The sequence below is a fragment of the Lepisosteus oculatus genome, chromosome 19 (assembly GCF_040954835.1).
Source record: "Lepisosteus oculatus isolate fLepOcu1 chromosome 19, fLepOcu1.hap2, whole genome shotgun sequence".
NCBI lineage: Eukaryota > Metazoa > Chordata > Actinopteri > Semionotiformes > Lepisosteidae > Lepisosteus > Lepisosteus oculatus.
This window is the reverse complement of record NC_090714.1, coordinates 13,954,803-13,979,783: the sequence shown is the minus strand read 5'-3', so window position 1 is coordinate 13,979,783 and position 24,981 is coordinate 13,954,803. Positions and strand designations below refer to the sequence as shown.

General features: G+C 37.0%; 1 protein-coding gene across 24 annotated transcripts in view; it reads left to right on the top strand.

Annotated features, from left to right (window-relative positions):
- rbfox1 (RNA binding fox-1 homolog 1) overlaps positions 1-24,981 on the top strand; it is a 644,474-nt gene that overhangs the window by 615,486 nt on the left and 4,007 nt on the right. For 13 of the 24 annotated variants that reach the window (XM_015360450.2, XM_015360458.2, XM_069181081.1 and 10 more), the window contains 3 exons: positions 2,533-2,665; positions 7,628-7,670; positions 11,160-11,224. In XM_015360450.2, coding sequence (XP_015215936.1) covers positions 2,533-2,665; positions 7,628-7,670; positions 11,160-11,224 — 241 coding nt within the window. Of the gene's footprint in view, positions 1-2,532; positions 2,666-5,319; positions 5,360-7,627; positions 7,671-11,159; positions 11,225-11,848; positions 11,899-17,388; positions 17,442-24,981 lie in introns of all 24 variants that reach the window. The other 11 variants (XM_069181079.1, XM_069181078.1, XM_069181075.1 and 8 more) reach the window with 6 other exon arrangements.

Genomic DNA, 24,981 nt, shown 5'->3' with positions numbered 1-24,981 from the left:
CCACATGATGTTAGTCTCATTGCAAGAGCATTTTGCTTAATAAACAAGCAATTCACGGCTTCTTATCGCTTTTACATGTTTAACTGAAACAGAGCTCCAAAGAGTACGTACTCCAGATGGAAAATAATTCCAAGAATCTGGCTGAGATGGAGAAAACATTTTTTTTTCCGGTGACATTTTGTATGCAGCTTTCTTTGGTGTCTGCCACAAATTATCGTCTATTTACTGAGCAAGTGAAGGCTCGTGTATGGGTTTTGTCACCTGCTTATTTAGAAGTAGAGCACAGCTTTGTGTTCTCGTGTGCACTTCTGCTTCAAGGCTGTATCTCAATATCTAAATCCAGACAGAGTTGCTGTGAGAAGCCTGCTCATTGCAGAGAAAAGGGTTTTTGTTAAGCCGGAGGGGCTGAATACCGAGGTGACAATAGATGGGACAGATTAATAACTGCATTCTCCTTTGTGAGCCAGCAAGCCACTTTCCCATCCTTCAATTTTTCATCAACTCCATTTACAATACAATGTTTCTATTAGAATTTAATATTTAAACTGATGAAATACTTATATGTGTAATTGAAGTACATCCCCCCACCCCCCGCTCCCCAAACCACTACTAACTGCACTCTTGAATTAAGCTTCTTAAGTGTCATTACTAACAGTCATCACCCTATTAAGATTAACTGGCTGATATTCAGCTAGACATATTAGTTTTTTATACAGTAGGTGGTTTTCCTGACTTCACTGCATTTTCTTTATTGCAAGTTCTGCTTTTCCACTCCAGGGATATGTCAATAGTAAAAATCATTAAAAAAAAACATTTTAATTTTCATTGCTCCCTAGATAGTTATTTGGTTTTATTTGTTAGTTGTCTGGCAATTGATTTCTGTTTTGTCTGGAGAAACAGGTCTGTTAAAGAAAAGAATATCTAAACCCTCCTAAGTGAATGTTCAAGGATGCAATGTGTTGCCTTCCAGTGAAAAATATGGGAAACCAGAAATGTTGTGTGATAAAAGTGTGATGCACTTAATCTTAAAGGTGCATATCATTAGCGAAAACATTGCTACATTGTGGCATGATCTCATCAGATCTTAAAAGCTAAGCAAGGCTGAGTATGGATAATACTGGAATGGGAGACCTCAGGAAAACCAGTGGACCAGTAGGAGCAACATTTCTAAACCAATGTCTCAGTATGTTAAGTGGATACTCTGTGCTGAAGGAGGTACCATCATTTAAATGTGTTGTGGGATTTCAGTGAATGCAGACCAGTGCATGTTCAGGCACATTATTGAGCTGCAAAACAGCTGCTGAACTAAAGGGTTTGCAAGCTTTTATACATTTCTTTAAATTTACAGAATACAGTATGTTACATAAAAACTGTTGGGTTTACAAAAGACCAGATTGTAGGTTACTTAGTACAAGCTGATGTCTTAATTTCACATAAAACAATTGCAAGCCCCTGTTCGCAATGGAATCCTCTGGGATAAAAAGCATTATGGAAATTCATGAAATTATTATTATTGTGTGCTATTGTGTGCTTATTCCAAAGATACAACTGATTGTGCTAGGAGCATTGGAGCCTACAACAACATTCAGCAAGCTCAGGATCAGGCATGGCAGAATGTCTTTCACTGTGTGGGCCTGCTTTAATTTTTGAGGGAAACCCTCTTATTAAAATGATTTCAGAGCTGTTCAACTATTTTGGCAATTTCACAGGACAGTTGCTAAGTCATAATTAAGAATAACTATACAGTATATAGTCCTGTAATCAAATCTAACAACACAATAAGTCTGAATTAGGGAGCTGAGAATTTAGTTGTTTTTTTTTGCTGCATGATATTGGTTTGTGCACAATAGTTTTCTTCAAGATTTAGCACAATACTTTATTATTATATTTTTACATTTTCCTCCAAAAATGCAAAATATAACTTTGATACTTAAGGAACATTTTCTGTGTAAAGAAGGAATACAGTATATTCTGAGAAATCCAGATCATTGTTAGAGTAGATTCATGAAAGTTACTGCATTTGGTTTAAACTAACTTTCTCAGTGTTTCTGAGAATAACGTGATAGTGAAACTCCTACTGTTCTAAAGGGAATGGTGCCTCATTTTCTGTGATAAAGTTATTACATTTTAAATTTGCATTATGGTTATAGAAACTGTAATGTATTTCCTCTCTAGAGAAGACTGCCCTGCTGTTCAGACAAATGTCTTGATCACAATTTTTTGTTCCAGGAAACAACATTCATTTCAGTCCTTAATGTGAATCTTGAGTCATTTTCTTTCCACAGAAGAACTATGTTTATGCATATTTGAAACGGCACATAAGAGACTGAGATGGCGTAGAGAGTTTTCTGTTTCCAGTAAAGTTAGAACCACTAAAACACAAACCTTTCTGAAGCACCTTAAAGATTGTTCATGAGGATATTCTGGCTGTGAATAGCTGCTGTCATGTTTTTGTCTGATGTAACTGCTGAGCAGCAGTCTGGGGGAGTTTTAAGGTTCAAGTTCCGTACTCTTTTCCCTGCTCTTTTACAGTGCCAGGCTTCCCATATCCTGCTGCAACTGCAGCGGCTGCCTACAGAGGGGCCCACTTAAGAGGGCGGGGGCGCACGGTCTACAACACGTTCCGGGCAGCTGCCCCTCCACCCCCCATCCCAGCCTACGGAGGGTGAGTGACACACCAGCCAGCTCGCTCATTAACACCCCAGCCCCACTGACTCAACGCTTCTGCGGGTGCGGTGCAGTGCATGCTGGTCTTGCTTCGCCACGGAAACCGACACAGCATGCGACCAATCCGAATGCCTGAAGATGTGCACCTTGCACAGAGTAATGAAAAATGACTGTAATTTGTACTGTCATGGTTGGTGGCTTTAAGCATTTTATATGTCACATGTTGTTATGTAAATTCTCTTAGAGATTGAATGCTGTGGAAAAAGAAACCCTTTAACAGTTGAATATTTTTTTTCTGTTGAAGACTGCAAGCATCTGGTGCTTAAGGAGGCTGGGCTAGAGTTCATTTTAACCAAACCATCTCTCTGCTGTGAGCCCACCTAACTTCTTCAGTGGTTATATTTAGTGAGAGTGAAAAATACAGGTACTTTAGAATGCTATCTATATATTTTCGAGTAGTTTTTCTTCTTGCTATGTCAGCAGTTTGGGTATCGTTGTGCCCTCAAGTGATTTTATTTCTGTCATTTCACAACAAAGTTTTCAGCCCTTAAAGGAAATAAGGAAAATTTTGATGGCTGTTTTATTTCAAACTAAACTATGTTGAGCCCATCAAACTGCCACGGGCATAAGATCTCTGCATGTGCTACGAATAGCCACTCTATCTCCTTTCTTCCATGGTAAATTAGACCAAAAGGCACACATTTTGCATTTTCTAGTGAGGTTTCTGATATTTCCATATGCAGTAAGGGTTCTGATGTCATAAAGAAGTTTTAATGCTGACTTGAATGCCTACATTTTCTCAGTGAATATATGCGAGAAGTTTGAAAGTAACTAAAACTCTATTTTCAGTACCTCAGTTCATTAACTGGCTGGTATAACGTGTGAATTCCAGCTCACTGGTGGAGGCTTCAGGTTAGACCAGGTTAGCAATCAGAGGAACTCTTTCTGCAATTCATTTAATTAATTTATCCGATGTAGTCTTCCAGAGAAATCAAAAATATTTCAGCTCCTGTACCAGTCTTTGGAAATAGTATTACTTATTAATTAATCAATCCTCACATAATTACGTTTTGTTAAGCTTTATTAGAAGGATGTATTTATAGTTTAAAAGGTCACAGCACACAAGCAGAAGAAGAGCTCTGAATCACATAAACGAAAATTGATTCATTTCTCACTTTGTGGCATATTTATATCGGATATTACATTGAACAGAGAGGACAGTGATTAATTAGTGTGCAATCATTTTAAAACAATTTAACATTGGTGTAGAATAATTAATTTTCAGTTTTGAACATGAACATGGAACTTTGCTTGATATTGTTTCCAATAAGTTGACAGAAAACCTTCAATTATGTAAGGTATGCCATCAGAATCCAAGCCATGATTATGAACACTTCAGGAGATACAGTAAAGCTCTGCAGAGTTCTGTATCTCGAATACTAGAGCTTCTGGTGGCTTTATGGCTAGATTGGCTAGATGGGTGACCACCTGACCAAAGGGATGAGCTCATTTGGCCTAGTTGAGTGAAGTGGGCCAGGGAGCTCCTGCAAGGCTGGGGAAGACTTGCTGGGCAGAGGAAAGATCAGATGTCTCGTATTAATGTGGAGGAGGGTCGAATCTTGGGGTCTTGTCCTTCTCCTGAACTTTCATCGCAAGCGGTTCTTACTTGTACTGCTCTCCCTTTGTGGAGATGAGTCTCATGGGTGGTACACTCTGAAATGCAAGGCATACTATGCCATTTCAATGGGTTTGAATTCTGCTGTCAACTGCAGGCTTGCTCGGTGGACCTGAGCCAGTGGAAATGCGAGACCAAGTGAACAATTTGTATCTCCTATGTTGCTGGATTACTCCAGACCTGTAGTTTTCAGTCTTAGTCCTGGGTAACCCCAGTGACTGCTGGTTTTTGTTCCACCAAAGTCCTGAATCAATTACTAATTTACTTCATCTATTTCTATTCTACTTTTGGCTCTTAAAATGCTGAGTAAGGTTTGTAAATGGTAGGTACGTTGTGGTGATAAGTGAGTTTCAGGACTGCCCTTATTCAGGCATGGTACAGTAGCTGAAATATTACCATTTAGACTTAAGCAGAAGAAACAATGCTGACTCACTGAGGGAGTGAGTGACACAATGTCATTGCCACCTGTGTCTGTTCATCATCAGCTGATCACCCATTAAGAGCTGTTTAGTCAGAAATAAGGCAGGAAAGTCTTAGTCAGCAGGTTGAGGGGAGTTCTGTGTGCAAAAGTTGTTGGAAATAATGCACTTAAACTGGAAAATATTTTAAAGCAAAGTCTGAACTCAGAAAAAAGTCTAAACCAACAAGCAGATCTGTTACACCACATTACCATATCCCTTCATATTGGCCACAGCTGTTACTTAACTTTAATAAAGGGAGATGGGAGAAATGTTTTACAAGTGTTGCAACATTTTGCTGTATTTTTTACCATGCTTTCACTTTTCCCTGTCACCAGCCCTGGAGCGGCGAATTCCCAGCCTCCTTACCCACCTGTGGAATGTGCTAAGATTTCTGTCCACTGTTTCCTTCCCTGTGTGTCTGTTAGCCACACTAACCCCGCGGGGCAGGGGTTGTTGGTATTTGCATGGGAAGGTGCACTAACCTGGATGTTTTTCTCTGTGTGTGCATCTTTCCAGTGTTGTGTACCAGGATGGATTTTATGGTGCAGATATTTATGTAAGTATTCATGATGTGCATGCTGTCCATGAACATTACCCCAGCCATTCCTCTTACAAGTTTGCTAGGCTGATACAGCTCTGCTGGCTCTATTTGCCATTTCTGGTCTGTCAGAAAGAATCCTGTGAAAGATCTTTTATTATGGAAGACCTTTTTACTTCACTCCATCAGTTGGCCACCCATATCATGCAAATTCTCTCTGAAGCAAAAGGTATTTTAAAGACTTAACACTACTTAACAAAAATGCATTGTTGTCATTCTTATGGTTTGATATTTACATTTGGAAATTACTCTTTAATTCTAGCCTTTTTAAATCAATACAGCTATTTAAGTAAGCTTCCTGGATGCTTCATCAGTCAGTTCATTATGCTGAATTTTAAATTGTTTTTTCAAAATTTTTAAGCTTAATTTGCAACTAAATGCAAACAAAAATGCAATCGCCATTTTTGCATTGGACTCCCACATTGCATTACATTAATGAAAGCAAGCAAAGCTGCACTTAGACTGAATAAATTAACATAGTAATCAATGTACAATAAATATTTGCTGCAAGCGTTCCAGGTACAACTATTGTGTGAGTAGTCAAGCATGTAAAATAAGTTGAAACAACAAACATCCTAAAGATTTGTATAATTATATTATTCAGTAAATAAACACAGATCAGGATGTATTCTAGTTATTTTAATCATATGGGGAAAGAGAACATTATTTATGTGTAACACACACATACAGTATATATACTGTATGTATATATGATAGAGTGAAGATGTCTAGCTGTTCTGAGAGTAGTAGTGACACGAATGCATTAATGCTCATAAATAGCAAATGCCAAAGATGACAGAGACAAATTAACTTGAAAAACAAATCTTCCTACTGTAAATGGACTCAACTCAACCTGATTATTAAAAAATAGCTACTTTGGCATTATAATTCATTGCAAGTCCACTGTCATAAGTTAATGTGCTTCTGGCCTGGTGGATTGATTATTGAAAGTAACATGAAATAAATATCAATATGGGAATTGTGCAGATGAAGAACTAATTTCAGCACACACTGTAAGTATTAGAAAAGAAACTGTTCGGGTCAACAATAAGTTAAATGTGCACAGTGCAAATCTCCTGTGGTATTTCACGGTAGTATATCCAGTTTCGAGTTTCTTTTGATGTGTGGACTGCTAACTTATCCTTATACACAATCTGAGGATAGTTGAGTAAGAAAAATGAAAATGTAACCAAACATCTATTAAAATGAACAGTCCCGCAAAAAAAATGATGTCTGCAAAATAAGAAATACACATTATTGAATAATATATATTCATATATTTAATACTGTAACTTTATCTACTGATAAGATTGGAAATCCCAAAAGAAGGAGAAAAATAAGAGAAGTGGCTTCTTCTGTATCCTCTGTATCTCTCCAATGAACTGCTTAGGAAAGAAATCTCAAAGCCAAATGTCTAAAACAATAAACACATTTAAAAACAGCATGACCATAATATGTTTAACTAATGTCCCCTTTCTACATCTGCCAGTAGCAGGGTACCACTGAGGCTTGAATTGATTGCTTCAAATTGATATAAACATTAAATATTCATTAGAAAGTATTAGAAAACATTACTTATATTTATTACAAATCATTCTTTGCTGAGCGTTCAGTTAAAAATTGTAAATTTTTGATGAGGAGAGGGAAATTAAAAAGTGACAGTGTAAAATGAAGGAATATAGATTCTAGTCCTGACATCCAATGGGAAACTAAATTTAGATGTGTTCCAATCTGTGACACGTATTAAAATGAAACCCCTTTGCAGATGAAGCATAAATATTGAGGTTTAGTAACAGACCTTTAATTATTTGTAGTTTCCCCTCGCAATTCAAATACAAAGGTATTTCACAAACGATCTGTTACATTTGATCCAATGTTGGGCACAAATCTGATGAAAAGCAATGATTCCCTTTAGAAGAATAATCAAAAGACACTGCATATGTAATTATGTTGTGGTTATTTTTAAAGCATTCTAAATTAATCCAAACAAGTCTTGAAAATAATGACACGTAACTCGTAACGTTTTGTTCATAAATATGTTATTTTTTAAAAATTGCTAATGATGTTTTACTCTTATGTCTAAAGTGATGATTGGAGTGGCCACTGTACAATTCATTGTGATTTTGAAAATGCAATTATACTGAGCAAGCTTGTATGAGATTGGTCTGATGGGTTCATTGTTTATTCATTTTTTGCATTCAAATCATTATTTCTGTTTCATTATAGAGTAGTTATTCAAGAGCCTGTGTATGGCAATAAGTTACCACAGGTATGGATTAGTGAATGGTTAAAGGACTCATCACACTGAATGTGGATTGCTGTGAAATCATACTAACAGATGAACTGCTGGAAGATTGTTTAATGAAAACAAAACAGCCAGCTCTGAAATTACCCCTTAGACATCTGCACCTCATGTTCATCCATAGCCTTGAATGAGAACTTGTCACACTAGTGGAAGACAGCATCAAACAGAGAAGAAGTATGAAACATCTCTGCAGACCTTGTACGAGACATTACCAAACCGCTGTAGCAGAACTGATCATTAATGATTTTCTTTCTGCAAATTAGACTATAGATTTTATACTCGCAGGAATGGAATGCCTGTTTAGCTCCAGGTTTCAAAAGCATCTATCAGATTCAGTTACCTGTACCTCAGCAAGCCAGGAGTCCAGCCAATGTAAAGTGACTCCAATAGGAACTTTAAAACATTCAATCTCAGAGATCAGAATTACTATGGGGAATGTTCTAGCCGAATAAGTAAGGAAGATAAAACAATGAAATCTTGCTTGGGTATTTTCATTTGTTTGAATAAAAACATTCGGTTCAGCATAGCCATAAAAAAAACGTATTTAAAAACAAAAGTTAGAAAAAAGTTAGGAACAGACTACGGTAATTGAAAGAGAAGGTAGATGTGACGATGCAGTGCTTCGCTGCATCCTTTGTGACGCACACAGTAGGATTTCGAGGTGCACACAGTCCCTGGCTCTGACAGGCAATGCAGGGCTGAAAGGGAGAAGGATGCCTTCAGTCACATCCCCTCCCAGTCTCCCAGCTGCTGTCGCAGTAGAGCTGGCCTGCGCAAGATCGCAAAGAGCAGCAGTCAGTGAAGGAGCTTCAACGTTTCGCATCAGAGGGGTTGTTTTAAATAGGAACACTGCCTTTACTCTCTGCGTCTCAGGAATACAGAGTAAACTGTGTGAACCCAATTACATGTCCTGAATGAGACTTTCAAATATTTGGAGTGATGTTGTCTCCTATGGGGTAGGTCTTATCTTCAGTTTAAGAACCCAGTGCAGCATCATCATCATTAGTAGTGCGAGAAACAGCAGTAGTACAACTGACAGTAAAGGAACCTCACACTAACATTGACACTTACAGTAGTACATGTGTACTGATATACACTGACATAACCTACCTGTATAAACCTGTAAATTTCAGAATAAACTGAAATGCAGGAAACATTAAAATACCATTATATAGAGTAATCTGATTTATAGATTCTTTTTAAAGATTGCAGGTTAAATATGTATTATATTCTTAGTGTCCCAGACAATGACAATTGGGCACTTTCCTGTACTATGTACCCTCAGATCCAGAGAATTTTTTAAAGAGGTCCTAATCTATTAAGCTTTATGTTTAACTTTTAATGAAAACATGCAGATGCCTAAGAGGTTTTTCTCCAGATGACAGCTTGTGGTGAATGGTGACCAAATGATAAAGAGCAGAAATGATTCTGTCTGCAAGATTGAGTAATCAGGGGATTTTTCTATTAATATTCTTTACCCAGTTTGTATCACTAAGCTTGCAAACATACACAGAGCAGGCTGCTGTCCCAAAGGATGATGGGGCATCAGGTTCTAATTGGAACGTAAATAGTGTTTGCGTTATCTGTGGAGACCGGGTTCTGTTTGTTAATTGGCATGCTGAGATCTTTTTGGAAATGGTTGATGTAACACTGTGGTCCATTGAACATGGAACTCTGCTGTTTTCACAGTTTGATAATCAATGCATCACTGCACACGATTCATTTCCAACGTGCGTTTGTTTGTCCTGTTTGCTTAATTGAACAGCTGCTGTTACTGTTACATATGATAAAATTAGCATTTTAGAAAACCCTATTTCTTCTGTAATAGCTGCTTTACATAATTAATCCTGAATTTTATTAACATCTCAAACAAATGCACCAGTGCAATCCGAATGCTAAGCTGGCAAAGCCTGACGATATTTCAGCTTTTCAACATTTCATTTTTTTCTAAAAAAGTATAATTATATATACTGTATACACATTGTGTGTACATATATCTGAACTATATCACACTCATTCTTGAAAGCTACACATTCAAAGCTATATGCTTGAAAGAAATTCCTTGGAATTTTCATGTATGATCTGTTTTTAAAAAACACTCATCAGATCGCCTGGCAAGTGCTAATTTATATACACTTCTGTTTTATTTAGGTTCTTGTAAATCAGTGGCAGAAATCTGCATAAAGGCCCTGGGAGAAAAAAAAAGAAAAATCACAGTTTATCTAGATAGTATGGTTTGCATAAGCAGAGAATTTGTGATTAATGCAGGGAGACACTCTCTCTCTTCTCAAAGATAAAGGAGGTTCTAATGTTGCCCTCCATCCTGCTGGATGGGGTCACAGTGGGGTCAAGGGGGTGTGGGTCTTCATCAGAGCGGGATAGTAAGAGGGTCCCACAGTGTGAGTGAAGGACTCAAAACCGTTTTCATCCGCGGCCAAGGAAGCCTGCAAAAAGATTGCCTGACACAACCAGCATGCAGACTGAGAGGACTGAAGAAAATTGATCATTTGGTTTTGACCACATACTGCACCACATGGAGTGCAGAAAAACACAAGCAGAAGAGTGTGGTCCCTACAGTTTGGAGGCATCATCCAATCTTCAAGCACAGAGCAAATTCCCGCAGGGCCCCAGAAATGGAACATGAAGAAGCAATTAAAAAGGCAATCAAAATGTTAGGTGATGTAGTCAACAGACAGAATTAAATACATGGGATGGATGTCATGTTAAAATTGTTCATACAATAATATGGCCTCATTTAGAATATTGTGTGTAACTTTAGTCACCAAATTATTGGATTAATTAGCAATTACGAAACACCTAGATGGGCTGAATGGCTCATTCTATTTGTTACTTTTCTTAAGTTCTTCTGTGTGAATTTTTTAAACGGTTCAGTGCCAGGTAGTTTTTAGCCATGCGACCATCTGAAGAAGAAGAAGAAGGAAAGACATTTTCATTCCTCAAAAGCCGTGCCTTCAATAATTGAACGTTTTCAGAAATGCTATTGAGATTTGTGTCCAGTATATCCATCAATTATCAGAAAGCCACTTTTCCTGACAATGATCTCAATAGCCCGGAGCTCATCCCAGGAGCCCAGGGTAACAAGGACTAGGACATCTTAGGGCAAGCACACGCCCACTGAAAATCTTGACCACATGATGGTCGAGCATGCAGACTCGCCATGTTTTAACCATGGTGGCTAAGATAACCGCCTACCTAATTTTAGAAACATACATAATATTATGTAGCCACGTCTTTGTGCTTTTTGTGCAGCATATATATATCAGAACAGGAGAAAAGGCAGCTGAGTAATACCTCTGCCTTCCTTTCAGAAAGTGTGATCAGGTAAAGACTCAGAAATGTTGAAAAACTGACTTTTTTGAAGGATTGTTTCAGAAAGAAAGCAGAAGGGAAGACATTGCTCAAGCCCGTCTTTGTCCTTTGCCTTTTTTTCAGGGTGGTTACGCTGCCTACAGGTACGCCCAGCCAGCCACCGCGACTGCAGCTGCCTATAGTGACAGGTAAGTCACTAGTCCACACTACGCACCTCACCAGCAGAGACAGGGACACAGTTTCCAGACCACTCCACACAAGCCCACACAGCTTGTCCTTATGGTTGTTCTCACTCTGTTTCAGACTGCTTACCAACCTTCTTGTGCACCTGCATTTATTCCATCCTGGTTCTTTGCTTTCAGTTGTTTTGTTTTTTTTGGGGGGGTGGGGTACTTGAAAGGCCATTACACTAACTCTGTTCCCTATCGGGATATAATTGGCAGATGAGGTCAATTAAGATGATGCAGCAAATATACAGTAATTGACTAATATACAGCCGCTGAATAGTATAACAGCTGTAACTGGCTAATTAACAGTGATAGACTTAATAGTTCTATAACTACACAAAGGGTATGAGGATAAATAAGGGTGTTAATACCATGCAGAGCAATGTAAAAAATATTTTATTGCCCCCATTGCATTGCCCAGCTGAGAATTACCCAGAACATACTGACATTCCAATTGCACTGGCTAATAAAAAAAAGTACAGTATTATACATATTTAAAGCAGGTTTTGCATATGGGCAGCCTTTAAGTTGAACTTGTAATCATTTTTGTGTTGTCTAAATGGTGTCAATGTCATCACTTTGGAGGAGTGGTTCGAACACGCATATACACTTGTGTATGAGGGGCCAGCACTGCTGTAAGTCAGACAAGCCTTGCATGCAGGAGTTTGCAGCCAATGAAATCATAGGGTTTGGTACAATCTTGCATGGAAGATAAGCCAGCCAATCTCAGGTGTTTCTAAACATATCGGAGCACTTCCCAAAGTATTAGGTCCAATGAGAGCCTGACTCTGATTACCAGCTCCTATTTCTGGTTCCACCTCTTGTCTTCTCTTAATTCCTGTGATCGCATTGCTGAAATCTGTGTCTACCGGACTTTATTCTCCTCCTTCTACTTGCTGACTTGACTCACGTTTCTGCTTTTGATGATAGTGAATACACAAGTTAGAACATGGCAGGAACGGTTCTCCTTATCCCTTTGTTTTAGAAAAAATAATATGACACAGGCTAAAAGGTTGCTTAGTGATCAGATGTTAAGTAAACGTACAAGAATATTATTCCTGTTTCGTTATGAGTTACACAGTCATATGTTGTTTATTAGATATAAAATGAATTAAATTACATTATTTTTTGTATCTAATACAACTGAATTTAATTTTATTCCAATGACTCTATTGTATGGATACAATTTTTTTAGGTCTCATGTACAAAGTGCTGTTCCACATATGGAAATCCTAAGAATTTGTATCTATATTCACGTTGATTGGTTTTATTTACTTGCTGTTGGAATTTTTTTCCTTTCAAGAAATGGGAAAAAGGAGGTAGTGGTTTTAATTTAAAAATAAGGAAGCCTTCAAGGTCAGTTATTGGGTTGTGTACAGTGCCATGTAAGGTCAGAAAGTCTGAAGATTGGCTTTGGTGTTGCATGCAAGATTCAAAAGCCTGACACTTAGCTCCCACATTGCATGCAAGAGTAAACGTCTTGCTGGTCAGTTCTCATCTTGCATGGGCAGCTGCTGATACGGTATATTTCTGTATGCGAGATTAGTAAACCTAAAAAAGGTGTATTACTGCTTTTGATTTTTTTTCTTTTTTTTTTCTGTGCATGCAAGACTGTAATAGATCCTTGGATTTCATTGGCTGTAATCTTGCATGCCACATCAGTGTCTTGCATGCAAGTTTTTGAGGAATTATGGCGGTGTTAGCAAACATTTGTATTTGACCCACCTAATAAAAGTGCAGTGGTGTAGATTTTCACTGGGAGATCTGTGGTTCCAGCAGTTAATGGATAAGATTTCCTTCAAAGCAGAGGCTCATTAACTGTAACTGTGATCGCAGTTTTTTCACTATTGTATCTACTACATTTTTCCAATATAGGGACTTTAAGTATACAGTTATCATTTACTTTTTTTACAAGAACAAGATAGAGAATTGTAGAACACCATTATTATGTTCATTGTAGTTTTGTAGTTTCCAAGTGTAAAAAGGTGCTGTTAGTGTAGCTATCAATCAAAAATGTGTACTTCTTTTGAAGTGCTATTCATTTCTTTGACTTCCAAGTATTGTAATTAATTTGTCCGTTGTGATTTTTTTGGTTGTATTAGTATTGTTTTTGTGCATTACTGGTGGGAGCTGCATTTAACTAGTAGGACTTTCATGTACTGAGCTGTAATGTTGGTGCTCATTTTTCAGGGATATCATTTTATTTATTTTCTGTCATGTTTTTTCTTAATACCTAGCAAAACTAGGAGCTTGTGAGACACCCTCTGTAGCTCAGGAAGGAACAATTGAGTTTTGGGCAGAGGAAGTTGCAGTTTAATCACTTTTTCCTGCTGTTAAACTTGCAGATTTATTTGCTTGACCAATGGCACACTAGTGCAGTCTATTCAAGCAGGAGAATTTCAGAAGTGTTTCTCTGTGTTTAAGTCTGGACAACACAAATGTCTGCATGAAAATTGCAGTTTGAACAGTGACCATTATAGTTCAAGAACCTGCACTAGTTTCAATATCTGGCATGCTGTTTTAGTCCAGTTTGCAATCTAATATGTAAAGTGTCTGAAAATGAGATGACAGCATCTTTGATGGTCTATAAAATGCTTTAATTGAAATTTTCTGGATTTAATTAAGTCAGGAGCTTTATCAAAAGTACAATTTAGGTAATGGTTCCTGTAAGCAAAACTATAATGCAGTCCGTAAAAAGGAAATTAGTTCCAAGAAAGTGGCGTCAAGTTCAGATCCCTGATGACAGGCAGACTTAATGGACTGTAAAGTTTAGATCTGATCTTCCCCTTGAGTTGCAGACTTGTCCTAATAATCTGTAAGGTTTCTGTTTGTGAGAGATGTACTGTGTGTGGATTCTGGTTGTCCTCTGAGCTGGACAGTAGAGATCAGGTAAGTTATGGTTTGGGTACCCTGTGAACTGTCAGTCAGAAACACACTAAGGTCTTTTTATTTCCTAGAAACTTAATCATTTTTATTACATTTACCTTTCTATGTGTCTTATAACTTCCTGGTATTATGAATGTCATGTCAGTAGCTGTTTCTGTGGTTTTCGTTCTGCTGTTTGGTAGTTTTAAAATCACTATTACAGTTGTGAAATTGGGGTGCTGAAATTTGTTCTGCCTTCAGACTTTATTGGAAAGACACTTCCTTGTTTTCAACATCTCCTTTCTTTGTTTTTACTCTGACCTGATTGCTCCCTAAAATTGTTTAATTCAACTGAAAAGGCTCTTTATAGATTATAATGGCAGAAATGGTTTGAGAGGGAGTGTTCAGAGACTTGTTAGTTTAGAGATTGCATTTATGAGCTGTGCTAAAATTAGGTGAAAACTTTGCAAGCATCAGGGTTGGATTAAAATCTTTAGATTCATAACACTTCATGTAAATTACAAATGTCAAGTGAATCTTGCTGACCTGTATAAAAATATTAATAATTTTGCTTAATTTGGCAAATGTGCCTATCGAGACACTGTGAAAATGCCTTAATGCCCCCGACTGACTGAAAAAGAGGTAAATTGAATAACCTTATAATTCAGTGATCACATATACTGTATATCTCAGAATAAAAGAAACTGTTGAGCAGAGTTGTGAATTGTACAGAAGATTTATGCAGTAATTAGTTTTCTTCTTTATGCACTACAGGCTACTTCTCTCACAGCAGAATATATAAATTAAGAATTACAGCTCCATTTTTACCGATTGTTTTAATCGACAAGCAAAAGGTTCTTAAATCTAGACTGGCCCACCGCAGAATGTCTTTAGACTTAAATATTAAGTTCTTAAAACAAAGCAAGACTGATTATACTGTGATGTCAACTGAAAGTTGTTCTTATATGCACATTGTGCCTTTTGGCCTATGTACAGTATATACAGTATTCTGTAGTTTTGGGGATGTTCTGTGAATGCATGTGAATGCATGTCTCAGAGAAAAGCTGGCCACTACTACACTTCTCCTCAGAAAACAAAAGAACCGGAACTGTGATCTCCATGAGATACATTAGTCGTTATTTGTTCAGTATTTGACCTGACAGTGTCTGAATCAGAAATCTGGAATCTAGGAAAGCAACACTGCCATTGAAAAAAAGAATGGACACAAAACTCTCATGTGCTTTAGTACATTTGTTTTCAGTAGAGGGTCAACTTTCAGTACGCCACATAGTTAAACTCTTATTTACAATGACATCATTTAAATTCCTGCCTTACTCACGGTGAGATTATAAATGATTCAAAACTGAAACAGCACGGACAGGCAATAAAAAGAGAGTGATGCTTTCTAGGAATGCATTAACTGAATTACCCGGGGGAAAAAAAAAAACACAGCTGGTATTTCCTTTATTGTCTAATGGCCAAAAGCCATAGCTTCTTGTTTTTCAATCAGACGTTTTTTTCAAATATTGTTGACTCACCTGCCAGGAGGTAATGCCAAACCATTGTATTATGGTGATTGCAGATGTTCTTTCAAGTAGTCGACTGAGCCACACCAGTTGTATGTTATTGCTACAGTATTTACTGTAGCTTAAAATCGTAACCTTCATGCATGAAAGTGTCTCATTATTAGTTTTCATAATCAATAAGTTGATGGTCAAACATGTTTTTTCATCTGTTTAATCTATGTTCGCTATGATAATTATGTTTAATCCTCACTATTATGCATGCTAAAATGAACATTTCTACAGAGACAATTTTACAGCAGTTGGAAAAAACAGGAACATACTCATTGTTATTGAAGACAATACCAATATCAACCCTTTCACAGATTCAGTTTTTGCCTGTTTGTGAGATTAGTATGTGTTTTTATTTTGTAAACTGTTCTGCATCGTAGATATTGCAATTTTCCGTTTTTGACAGTGTTGGCATTTTAAGAATCTTGAATCCTTATCTAATCCAGTCGAATGGAGACTCAGGCACATGCTTTTCTATGAAACTTTTAAAACTAAATATTTCATTGAGCAGCTATGGAAATAAAAGAGCTTTCAATGAAAACTCTAAGATCCCATGTGCATTAACTGTGCACTACTACTCATGTAGGATCCCAGAGGTACTAAGTGATGTTCAAAAGGGTCCTAAAACATAGTTCAAATACTGTACCATATAGCAATCATTTAAGTCACTCAGTGTGAGCAACGGGCTGTGCATAAATCATAGCTTTAAAAACCTTGCGCCTGGTTGCAGTCTCACCTGTTAATGTGAAAGTCATGCAGCTTTATAAATTAAAATATTTTCAATACAATTAAATAAGACAAAAAGTGCTCTTAATATCAGTATTTTTATTAGATATGTTGGTATTTTTTGTTTTGACCAGACAGATAAAACAACCTATTTTTGCTTTAAAAAAAACGGAATGCAAATGTTATGTCTGAACATATTTTTAATGTTACTGTACATAATAAGATTTTAGCACTGTTCATAGACACATCTATGAAAACTAACCACATATGTACAATCATACTTTACTGTATTACTATATTGTGAGTTTCAAACACTGAAAAAGTGCATGTGTCATTTGGCTAAGGTTTGTGTTGTTCCGAGTATCAGACATGACAAAATGTTTAGTGGAGTCTGTCAGTAACTTGTGAAGACCCTCCCATTATTAATCATTCAACCGTAGGTCAGTGGATCTCAAGGCTGTTTTTTTTTCTTATTTGAATAAGCAATAAGCATGCACTCTTTTAAGATGCATGGATTCCTTTGTGCACATAGCCTTTTTATCATAGTTTGCGCTGTAAAATGCATGTGTGCATTAAACAGTCTTTTGTTCTGTGCCATAGATGTGTATTTGTAGGATTTCAGATTGTTGGTTTTAAAGCAGCATAGAAATTGTATAAGTGAGTCACAAGTAAAACACAGGTTTAACCGTGTGTAATGTGCACAGCTCTTTCTTTCTTTTTACCATTATATTTGATTATTTTTTTCTTTCTCCATGCAAACAGACCCAGCATGTTTTTGATCCATAGTGCTTTGTGGCCTCGTATTGTTATGAGGCTGCAGTAAGACTTGAGTTCCTTTGCTCGAGTTACATCCATTAACTGACACCCTCCCCTCTCCCCATCTTCTCACATGCACTCAGTCGGCACACAGTGCAGTGCCCAGTCAGCAAGCGGTATTGTGAATTTTATCTTCTCTTGCAGAAATCAATTCGTCTTCGTTGCAGCAGATGAAATTTCTTGTAACTCCTCTTCAGGTAAAAAAATAAATAAATAAAAAATCGCTGATATTTTTGTGATGCATCCACGAGGGAGCCTACATTTTCTTTTTTTTGTCTTTAGAGCACTCAATATCGAGGGCTTTCTGACTCAGCTGTAGACAGCCGTGTTATTATTTATGGCCCTCGACAAACATGTTAATTTTATTTGGGTTTTTTTTGTGCCTTTTCCAGTCAAAGCTGTTTGGAGCATGCATTGTGAGAATCAAGATCTGCTAGGTAGTGCACATTCACACTCCATTTCTTCTCTCATCCATCTGGCAGTTCCAGAGAGGCACAACTCCTATTATATTGAAACAATCAAGCAGCTTATTTCCTGTTAAAAAATAATCTTTGGTGCTGGGAAATTCTCATATTGCCATATTTTCAAACAAATACGTTCTTCCCTCTTCCCTACCTTTAAAACATACTCATTTTTTTTTTGGCTTTAAGGGGTTGCTATCACTTACTACGTGTTTTTCTACTTTACTCCAAAAAGTCTTAGGGTTTTAATTTATTAATTTTGAAGTACGGTATTTTCATGCATCAATGTCATTTCATTTATCGATTGCCTTAAAACGGTTTTACCTCAGTGCTCCAGACTGAATCCTCCACATAGTGGGCAGATACTGTAGAAAAAGCATTTGTTTTTCATTTGTGAGTTTTAACAATGAGCAAACTGAGCGGTAGCTACATACCTGTCTATACATCAGTAGCTTCAACAATACTAGAATAATCAAACTACAGACATTAAAGGGCTATGAATTTCTAACCCTTTGTTGAAGAGCTCAGAATGACTAGAGCAGATTTGGAAAGTTCACGAAGAGCAACTTGTGCTAATTGGCAGGTCGCAAGATTTACTTCATGCTTGTTCCTGCCATGGAAATTTAACTCTTTTAAGAAAAGGCTTTGACAAAGAAGTCGTCAGAATGTTTTATGATTGAACCAAATTGAATGAACTGAGGGAATGAGATAATGTTTCAGTGATAATTCCCAAAGCTTTAGCGAGACCCTATAGAGGTCGATTCTGAGATAATTTGCTTTAGATAAAAGTTTCAGCCAAATACATAATGATACATTGTGCTGGAAAAATACATGTAAACTATAGTTGATGTAATAGCACTAAATGAACAGTACTGCTACTAGTCTGACTGCTACAGTTTCTAATACCACTACTAATAATAGTACAATAACTAGGACATGTTTACAGAGGTTCTTTTAAATTCTGTCTGAAGGAATAGTAGCTTTCTTTCTGAATTAAAGTCTGCACAACTGCTTAGCATCAAACCTCTCAAGACATTTTCTTTGCTTTTTATATAACTATAAAGTACATCAGCACATCATTGCTCCACTTTCATGAGTTCTTAATAATATATGAAAGAGGTGGAAATAAATAATATAGTTTGTGGGGAGGGGGCATGGAAGGCAGTCCCTAAGGTTCAGCCATTTCCAAACCCGTTTTTGTATTAAACCTCAGCTGATCCCTTGTGTGTTAGGGCAGTTTAACCCCAAATATCTGGCTTTAGAGAAATTGATTTTCTGAACCCTCAGAAGACCTGTGCAAATGCCAGGAGGAAAAGAAAAGGGCATCGTCTGTAAACTGCAGCACAGCACTGGAGGGCAAGGGAGCTGGTATTAGAAATGTAGTGCTGTGAATATCTAATGTCATTATGTCCCGGCAAAGGGAATGAAAAGGGTACCACTCCATGTTCGAACAAGTCCTAAACCCCACACGCGCTTCTTAAGATTGTTGAGTCAGGTGTGATTCTGCCTGCTGGGATCTAGAAGGTGATACAGGTGAGGAAAACTGAGTCCTGTACATCAGGTGATTTCCACCAGGCTAGCAGAATCGGAGGTTTCCTGGAAGGGAGATGACCTTTTCACTCTGGGCCACTTGCAGTAAAATCCTACTTTCCCAGCAAGCGGCATTCATTAATTTTTCTTTTTGGGTAACACTGAAGAACGCAAAAGGAGATTTAAAGTTGCCATCTGATATTTGTTACTGATTTCTTAAACTGTTTTGAATCAAGACTTTATAACGTAATGCAACTCAAGGAAATGGATGCTGGCCATTATTGATCTCATCTTTCTTTTGATTCACAAAAAGTCTATGCAGCTTACATGTAGGCAATATGGTTAATGTCTCACTGTTTTGAGAGTATTACATTGTTTTAATACAGGCTTATTTGAGCTGCTCAATAGAAGACATGACAATATTTCAGTTCTTTAACAGCATATTTGTTTTCTTGAAATTGATGCCCTGTTGTATTGCCTAACTAGCAGGGGAGAAACACGGTTAAAGGCCACGGTGATGGTTGACTAAAAATGCATAGCAAAGCTTTATCTAAAAAAATAATAATTTTTTCAAATACATGTCGGAAAACCTTCTTCTCGCCTTTTTTGTAGCATGGCAAGCAGAAATTAATTTCACATGTATGAATTCACTTTCAGAAATGTTTGTCTTGTGAAATAACATTAATGTCAAGCTGCATTCCCTTTACCATGGTGATGTAGAATTTTAAGAATTAAATGGTGTGGAGTATCTCATATTCAGACTACTTACAAAACAAATTTTTGTGTGCAAACTTCTTAAATAATTTTATTGTATACTATGAGGCTTTAAAGTGCATTTCCTAGCTCATATTACATACTTAATCCTATTTGCTTTTTCTGCAATTTAATTATACATTTTCCCTTAGGTTTCCAAAAGAACTGTTGGCTCGACTGTTTATCATTCTTTACACTCGTATAACTGCAATATTTGCTATGTTTCCCACCATTTGTAACCTTGGAGTCACCTGTTCGGGCTTCGAGACAGTACCGTTTACACATTCATAGTTTGATCTCTGAATAGACTTAATGCAAACTAATTAAAACTGTCCCTGTAAACAGAGATAACGTAGGTCAAATAAAGAAGACCAGGATGGGCAGTGAAGTTAAAAAAAGCAGACAGTACAGTGAATAGCACTTCATAACCTAATCTGCTGCGGATTAGCTTCTTAATCAGAGTGAGCAAGTAAATATGTAAATGAGATACTTGACAGGCAGCATCCTATTTTCTGATTGGTTCTTATCAAGTCCAAAACCCACAGCCACCTTTGTTAGGCCCAGAAGTGCAGATAACCTAGTCTGGTTTATCACATGACCTTGTGGGACCAGCTCCTTCCTGCCAATCATGCATTCTGAGAGCACAGAATGAGAAAGCTGGGTTAAGTCACAGACAGCTGAGGCAATTGTGGGCTTTTATCCTCTGAGTTAAGGGAAGGGATGTTTGTTGTTCTTGATGCCATTTTTTTTAATTTGAGTTTTTTCTAATATAGAAAAAATAACTTATCTTGTGATATTTCACCACCAACTCTTTAACATCTGATTCATATTGTAGTGTGCCACACAATTTGAAGTATTTGAAGTAAGTAAAGATAGGCAGACATTTATAGTCCCCAGTCAAAGAAAATGTCCTTCATGCCTCTTGGAGATATCAGGTGTGTTTAACAGGGCACAGGCCATGGATACTTTGGTGGTAGTTATATTGTTTTGTGAGGGTAGAAAGAGACAAAGGGTAAGCTGAAATTTCACAACACTGTTTCCTGTATAAAAGAGGTGTAGCAGTTCTTAACTGAACCAATATTCAGTTTACTGTGTCCCATTTCAGGAATTTTATACTGTGCTTTTTATTCATTCTAACAAATGTAGAAAGGATTCTGGGTGCAGTAATTGAGTTTCAGACAAAAGAATAAAAAGGAATCCATGGTTTCATAGATGGCTGTCACATCTAATATAATAAAACAATATTTATCAGACTTACCAGATTTGTGAATAACATTGTTTCAGATGACGGGTGCCTATGAGCCATGTTTCTGTATATAAGAGGCTTTCCTTCAACTGTCTGTAGGTGCACAAAGCACAGGAAATCAATGGAAATCAGTTCACTTTGTCACATTCTGAAAAAGAATAAAGGAGAATTAATTCTAGAATGAAGCATGCTGTATTTTTATATAAACATGTTCCTCATAAAGAACTGCATCACTGCTGTTTTTTTTTCTTCAGCTGGTGGCTGCAGTTAAAAGAGAAACAAAAGAGAGACGATCATCACACCTTGGAATCAGTTTAATAAGATCTGTAAACACGTGGATTAGCTGCGCTCTTCCCCAGTGGCAGCCTCTCCTCCCTGCCTTTCTTCTGAGCCAGAGAAAACAGTAGCAGCCTTCTCTCAGTCTGCCTGCCATTATCGTTCTGACAGCTTGCCCACCTTGTGCGAACAGTTTTAGGTCATTTCACATGGCCAGTCAAATGTGACAGCATGACAAGATTAAGCTGAGCCGGGGGGGGGGGTTATAATTTGTAAGTACAAAATGTCTGAGGATCTTTTGATCGTGGCTGAGAGTGACGTATCATCCTTGGTAGTCATGAAAATACTGGGAGTGTGTGGTGATCTGACTCTGGCTTTCTATAATTAGTGGCTGAAAGCACTTGCAGAATGCTGTTGCACAAAATTCTGAAATGCTTAAATTAAGTCACGTTTGTTTCTTTTTTTTTCATGGTATTGATGGGGATGTCCAGCTTCATATAAATAAAACATGTAACTTTTCTGAGATAGTGTCACGTATTTCAGAAGCAGCACACCTAATTTTGAGCACAGAGACATGAAAGCCTTCCTTACATCTCTAAAGTTTATGCTTAAGTAACACTGAGTGCAGAAGTGCATAGCTTTGTCTTTACATTTTAAGTTAAAAGAATGAAAAAAAATGGTTTTATGTGAGCATGCTTTACAAATGTTTTATCCTGTCTTTTTTTCTTTTTTTTTCTTTTTTTTACCTGTAATGGTATAAAAAAGAATTTGGATTTATTTATTTTTTATTTTGGTTTCCCATTGAAAATTTGTTCCACCAAATAGCTGTGTTAAAATGTTAATGAAAAATAATCTTAGCAACACAAATTTAGTCATTACTTGACTTTCATTACCATTTTATCATAGATTCCTTATGGGTATCTCTGTTTCTGCAAGATCTGACATAATCCAATATGTACTGTAATTTCCTTTAGTGTTCAGCATGCAGAAAAAAATGAAATAATCTGATCTTTGGCAGTAATCTTTTTGTCCAAAGGGTTAGCCTACTGTGTAATAGCAGCTAAAGAGAATAGTAGCTTCAAATAATAGGTTATCATTGCAGTTTGAGATAATGTATTTCCATTTGAAGCTTTTGTTGCACTAAACTGATACCGTTTTTTTACATCGTCAGTTTTACAGAAATCAGTAGACCAGGCTTCTTTTGTAAGAAAGTTACTGTTATCAGCTTATATATCTCCATAATATTGCTGTCGTGTTCCTCGAATTTTATTTTAATACCACTAAAAGCAGTAGTCTTTGGTTAGCAAATTAGAAAATATACAGTATGATTCGGAAAGTGCTGATCTGGACAACATTGAGTTTGAGGAAAAGAACATATTTCAAGCTTCTAAAAGCTCTTAAAATTGAAACGGCATCTCTTGAAAATCAGATCTCTCTGGAGCAAATACCTTTACTGCTTTAGGGAAGCAGGGCTGGATGACACAAATCACAGTGACACTTCACCTTTGAAACAGATGGTTAGTTTCATCATAGAGCGTTGTAAGAATTAACCCATAAATGTTATATGATTTGCAATTTGTATTGCATACTTTGTGCATTTTGTGTGCCATGAATGAACTAAAAGTTAAACATAGAGATATAGTCTCAGTAAATAGTTTGACGTTTGTTTTGACTTTGGGTGTTCAGTGGACAATAATGAAATTGAGAGCACAGAAGAAAGTCTTGGAAGAAATAATCTTGTAATTAACTTCTGATTTGTCAAATATTTTTGCTCTCTTAATGGCCCAGACCCAGGTTTATGTATTTATAGTGTAAGCTTCCTGTTTTCTGGAAGTCTGAAGATCATTCATTCAAGTAAAAGTTTCTATGAACTACTGAAAAATAGTGAATCTAATTAGCCAGAGTGATATATATCCATTTCACATAATGTTACACGCAAAGAAAGTTACTTTCCCAGTTGCTTTGTCTCAAAGATAAGCATAATCACACTCGGTTTCCCAGTCCGCTCCTTTCATGTTGACCAACTCTGCTGCTGAGTGCATGGATTATCATTAACACTTTTTTTCTTCATGGTTCTTAAATTGGTAAGAGAGAAGAGAAATGAGCTAAGGTGATGTTGGGTACAGTATATTGTAGGTATAGTAGATTTAGGCCAGCTTTAGTAACAGTATTCTTTAAGGTAGTTATAGACCTTTAGAAGCAGGAGACCATTCATTAAGATCCATATCTTTTTAAAGCAGGTGATTGTGACTAATAGCTTAACAAATTGGGTTCTTTGCCTGACCCCAGTATTAAAGTTGCATCTAGCACTAATACCATATGAATAAAATGTTCCCTAATAGAAATATGTAAGAGCAAAGAAAGTCAAGACCTATTAATTAAAACAAGTTCAATTTAGCATTTGTTTGTCATTTCAAATAGTTTGAAATAAATGAAGTCTGCAAGTCGTCTTGACAACGTCAGTCTTGACCCTTAATATGCCAATGGTTACAACTACATTGTATGAACATCACATACATAGATGCTGTACATACAAACCAAGCAGTCAGAAGAAGCAATTCTATTTTCATGAGAATGGATTTATAGGTAGGAGGCTTGTAATCCAGCTGTTTCTGCAGTGTTGTTGAGAGAGGTAGCCTTTGCAGCAAGGAACTGACTGGGAGGAGAGAGCCCAGCGTGAGAGAGTGGGCTTATGAGGATGTAGTCTGGACTCATGGGGTGTTGACATTCCTCACTGCTGTACATATGCAGTCACAAATGGAATTCTCTCCCCAATATTTGCTGCTGTAGCTTTACTACAGTGCAGAGAGTGCAGAGAAACAGAAACAGAAGCTCTCAAGAGTGAATGCTGTGCTAAAAGGTAACCTGAGGACTATTTTTTTTAATAGAAAGGGAAGTCAACAGCTGTTGGGGGTATTAGATAAATCTGTATTTAATGTTTCATGGTAGTACTTCAGTGTAGGTTTTGCTGCTGTACAGTTATTGTTTTAATTACAGTACATGCATCCAAATAAACCAAGACATTAGCTGATCAGAAGTTGAGAGTTGTATTAATTTGATGGTTAATTGTAGTTTAAAATACTGTCAGACGTTGTACTTCTGTGGACTACTGCTGTTCCTGCACTTTACATACTTCAGTAACATTTCTTACAAAACCACTTCTGAAAACGTTTTTGTTCCCCTTCATGTCTTTTTCCTCCTCTTTATTCTTCAGTTTTGTTAAGTAATCCTGCCGCCAAGCTTTCACCGCTGTAAGAAACAACATTCAGTACTGTTAATTTCGAGTTACATTGCACCGAAATCTCATGAGACATACACTTTGGCGCTTCAGACTAAAACACAAATTCAAGGGTTTTGTGCAAGCAAGCAGCGAGACATAAAGAACGAACTTCACCTGCAAAGTAAGCTTAAGCTACAAGAGAAATCCAATACATCTTTAAAGATTAAAACGTTGGGCTTCAAGTTTGGCCT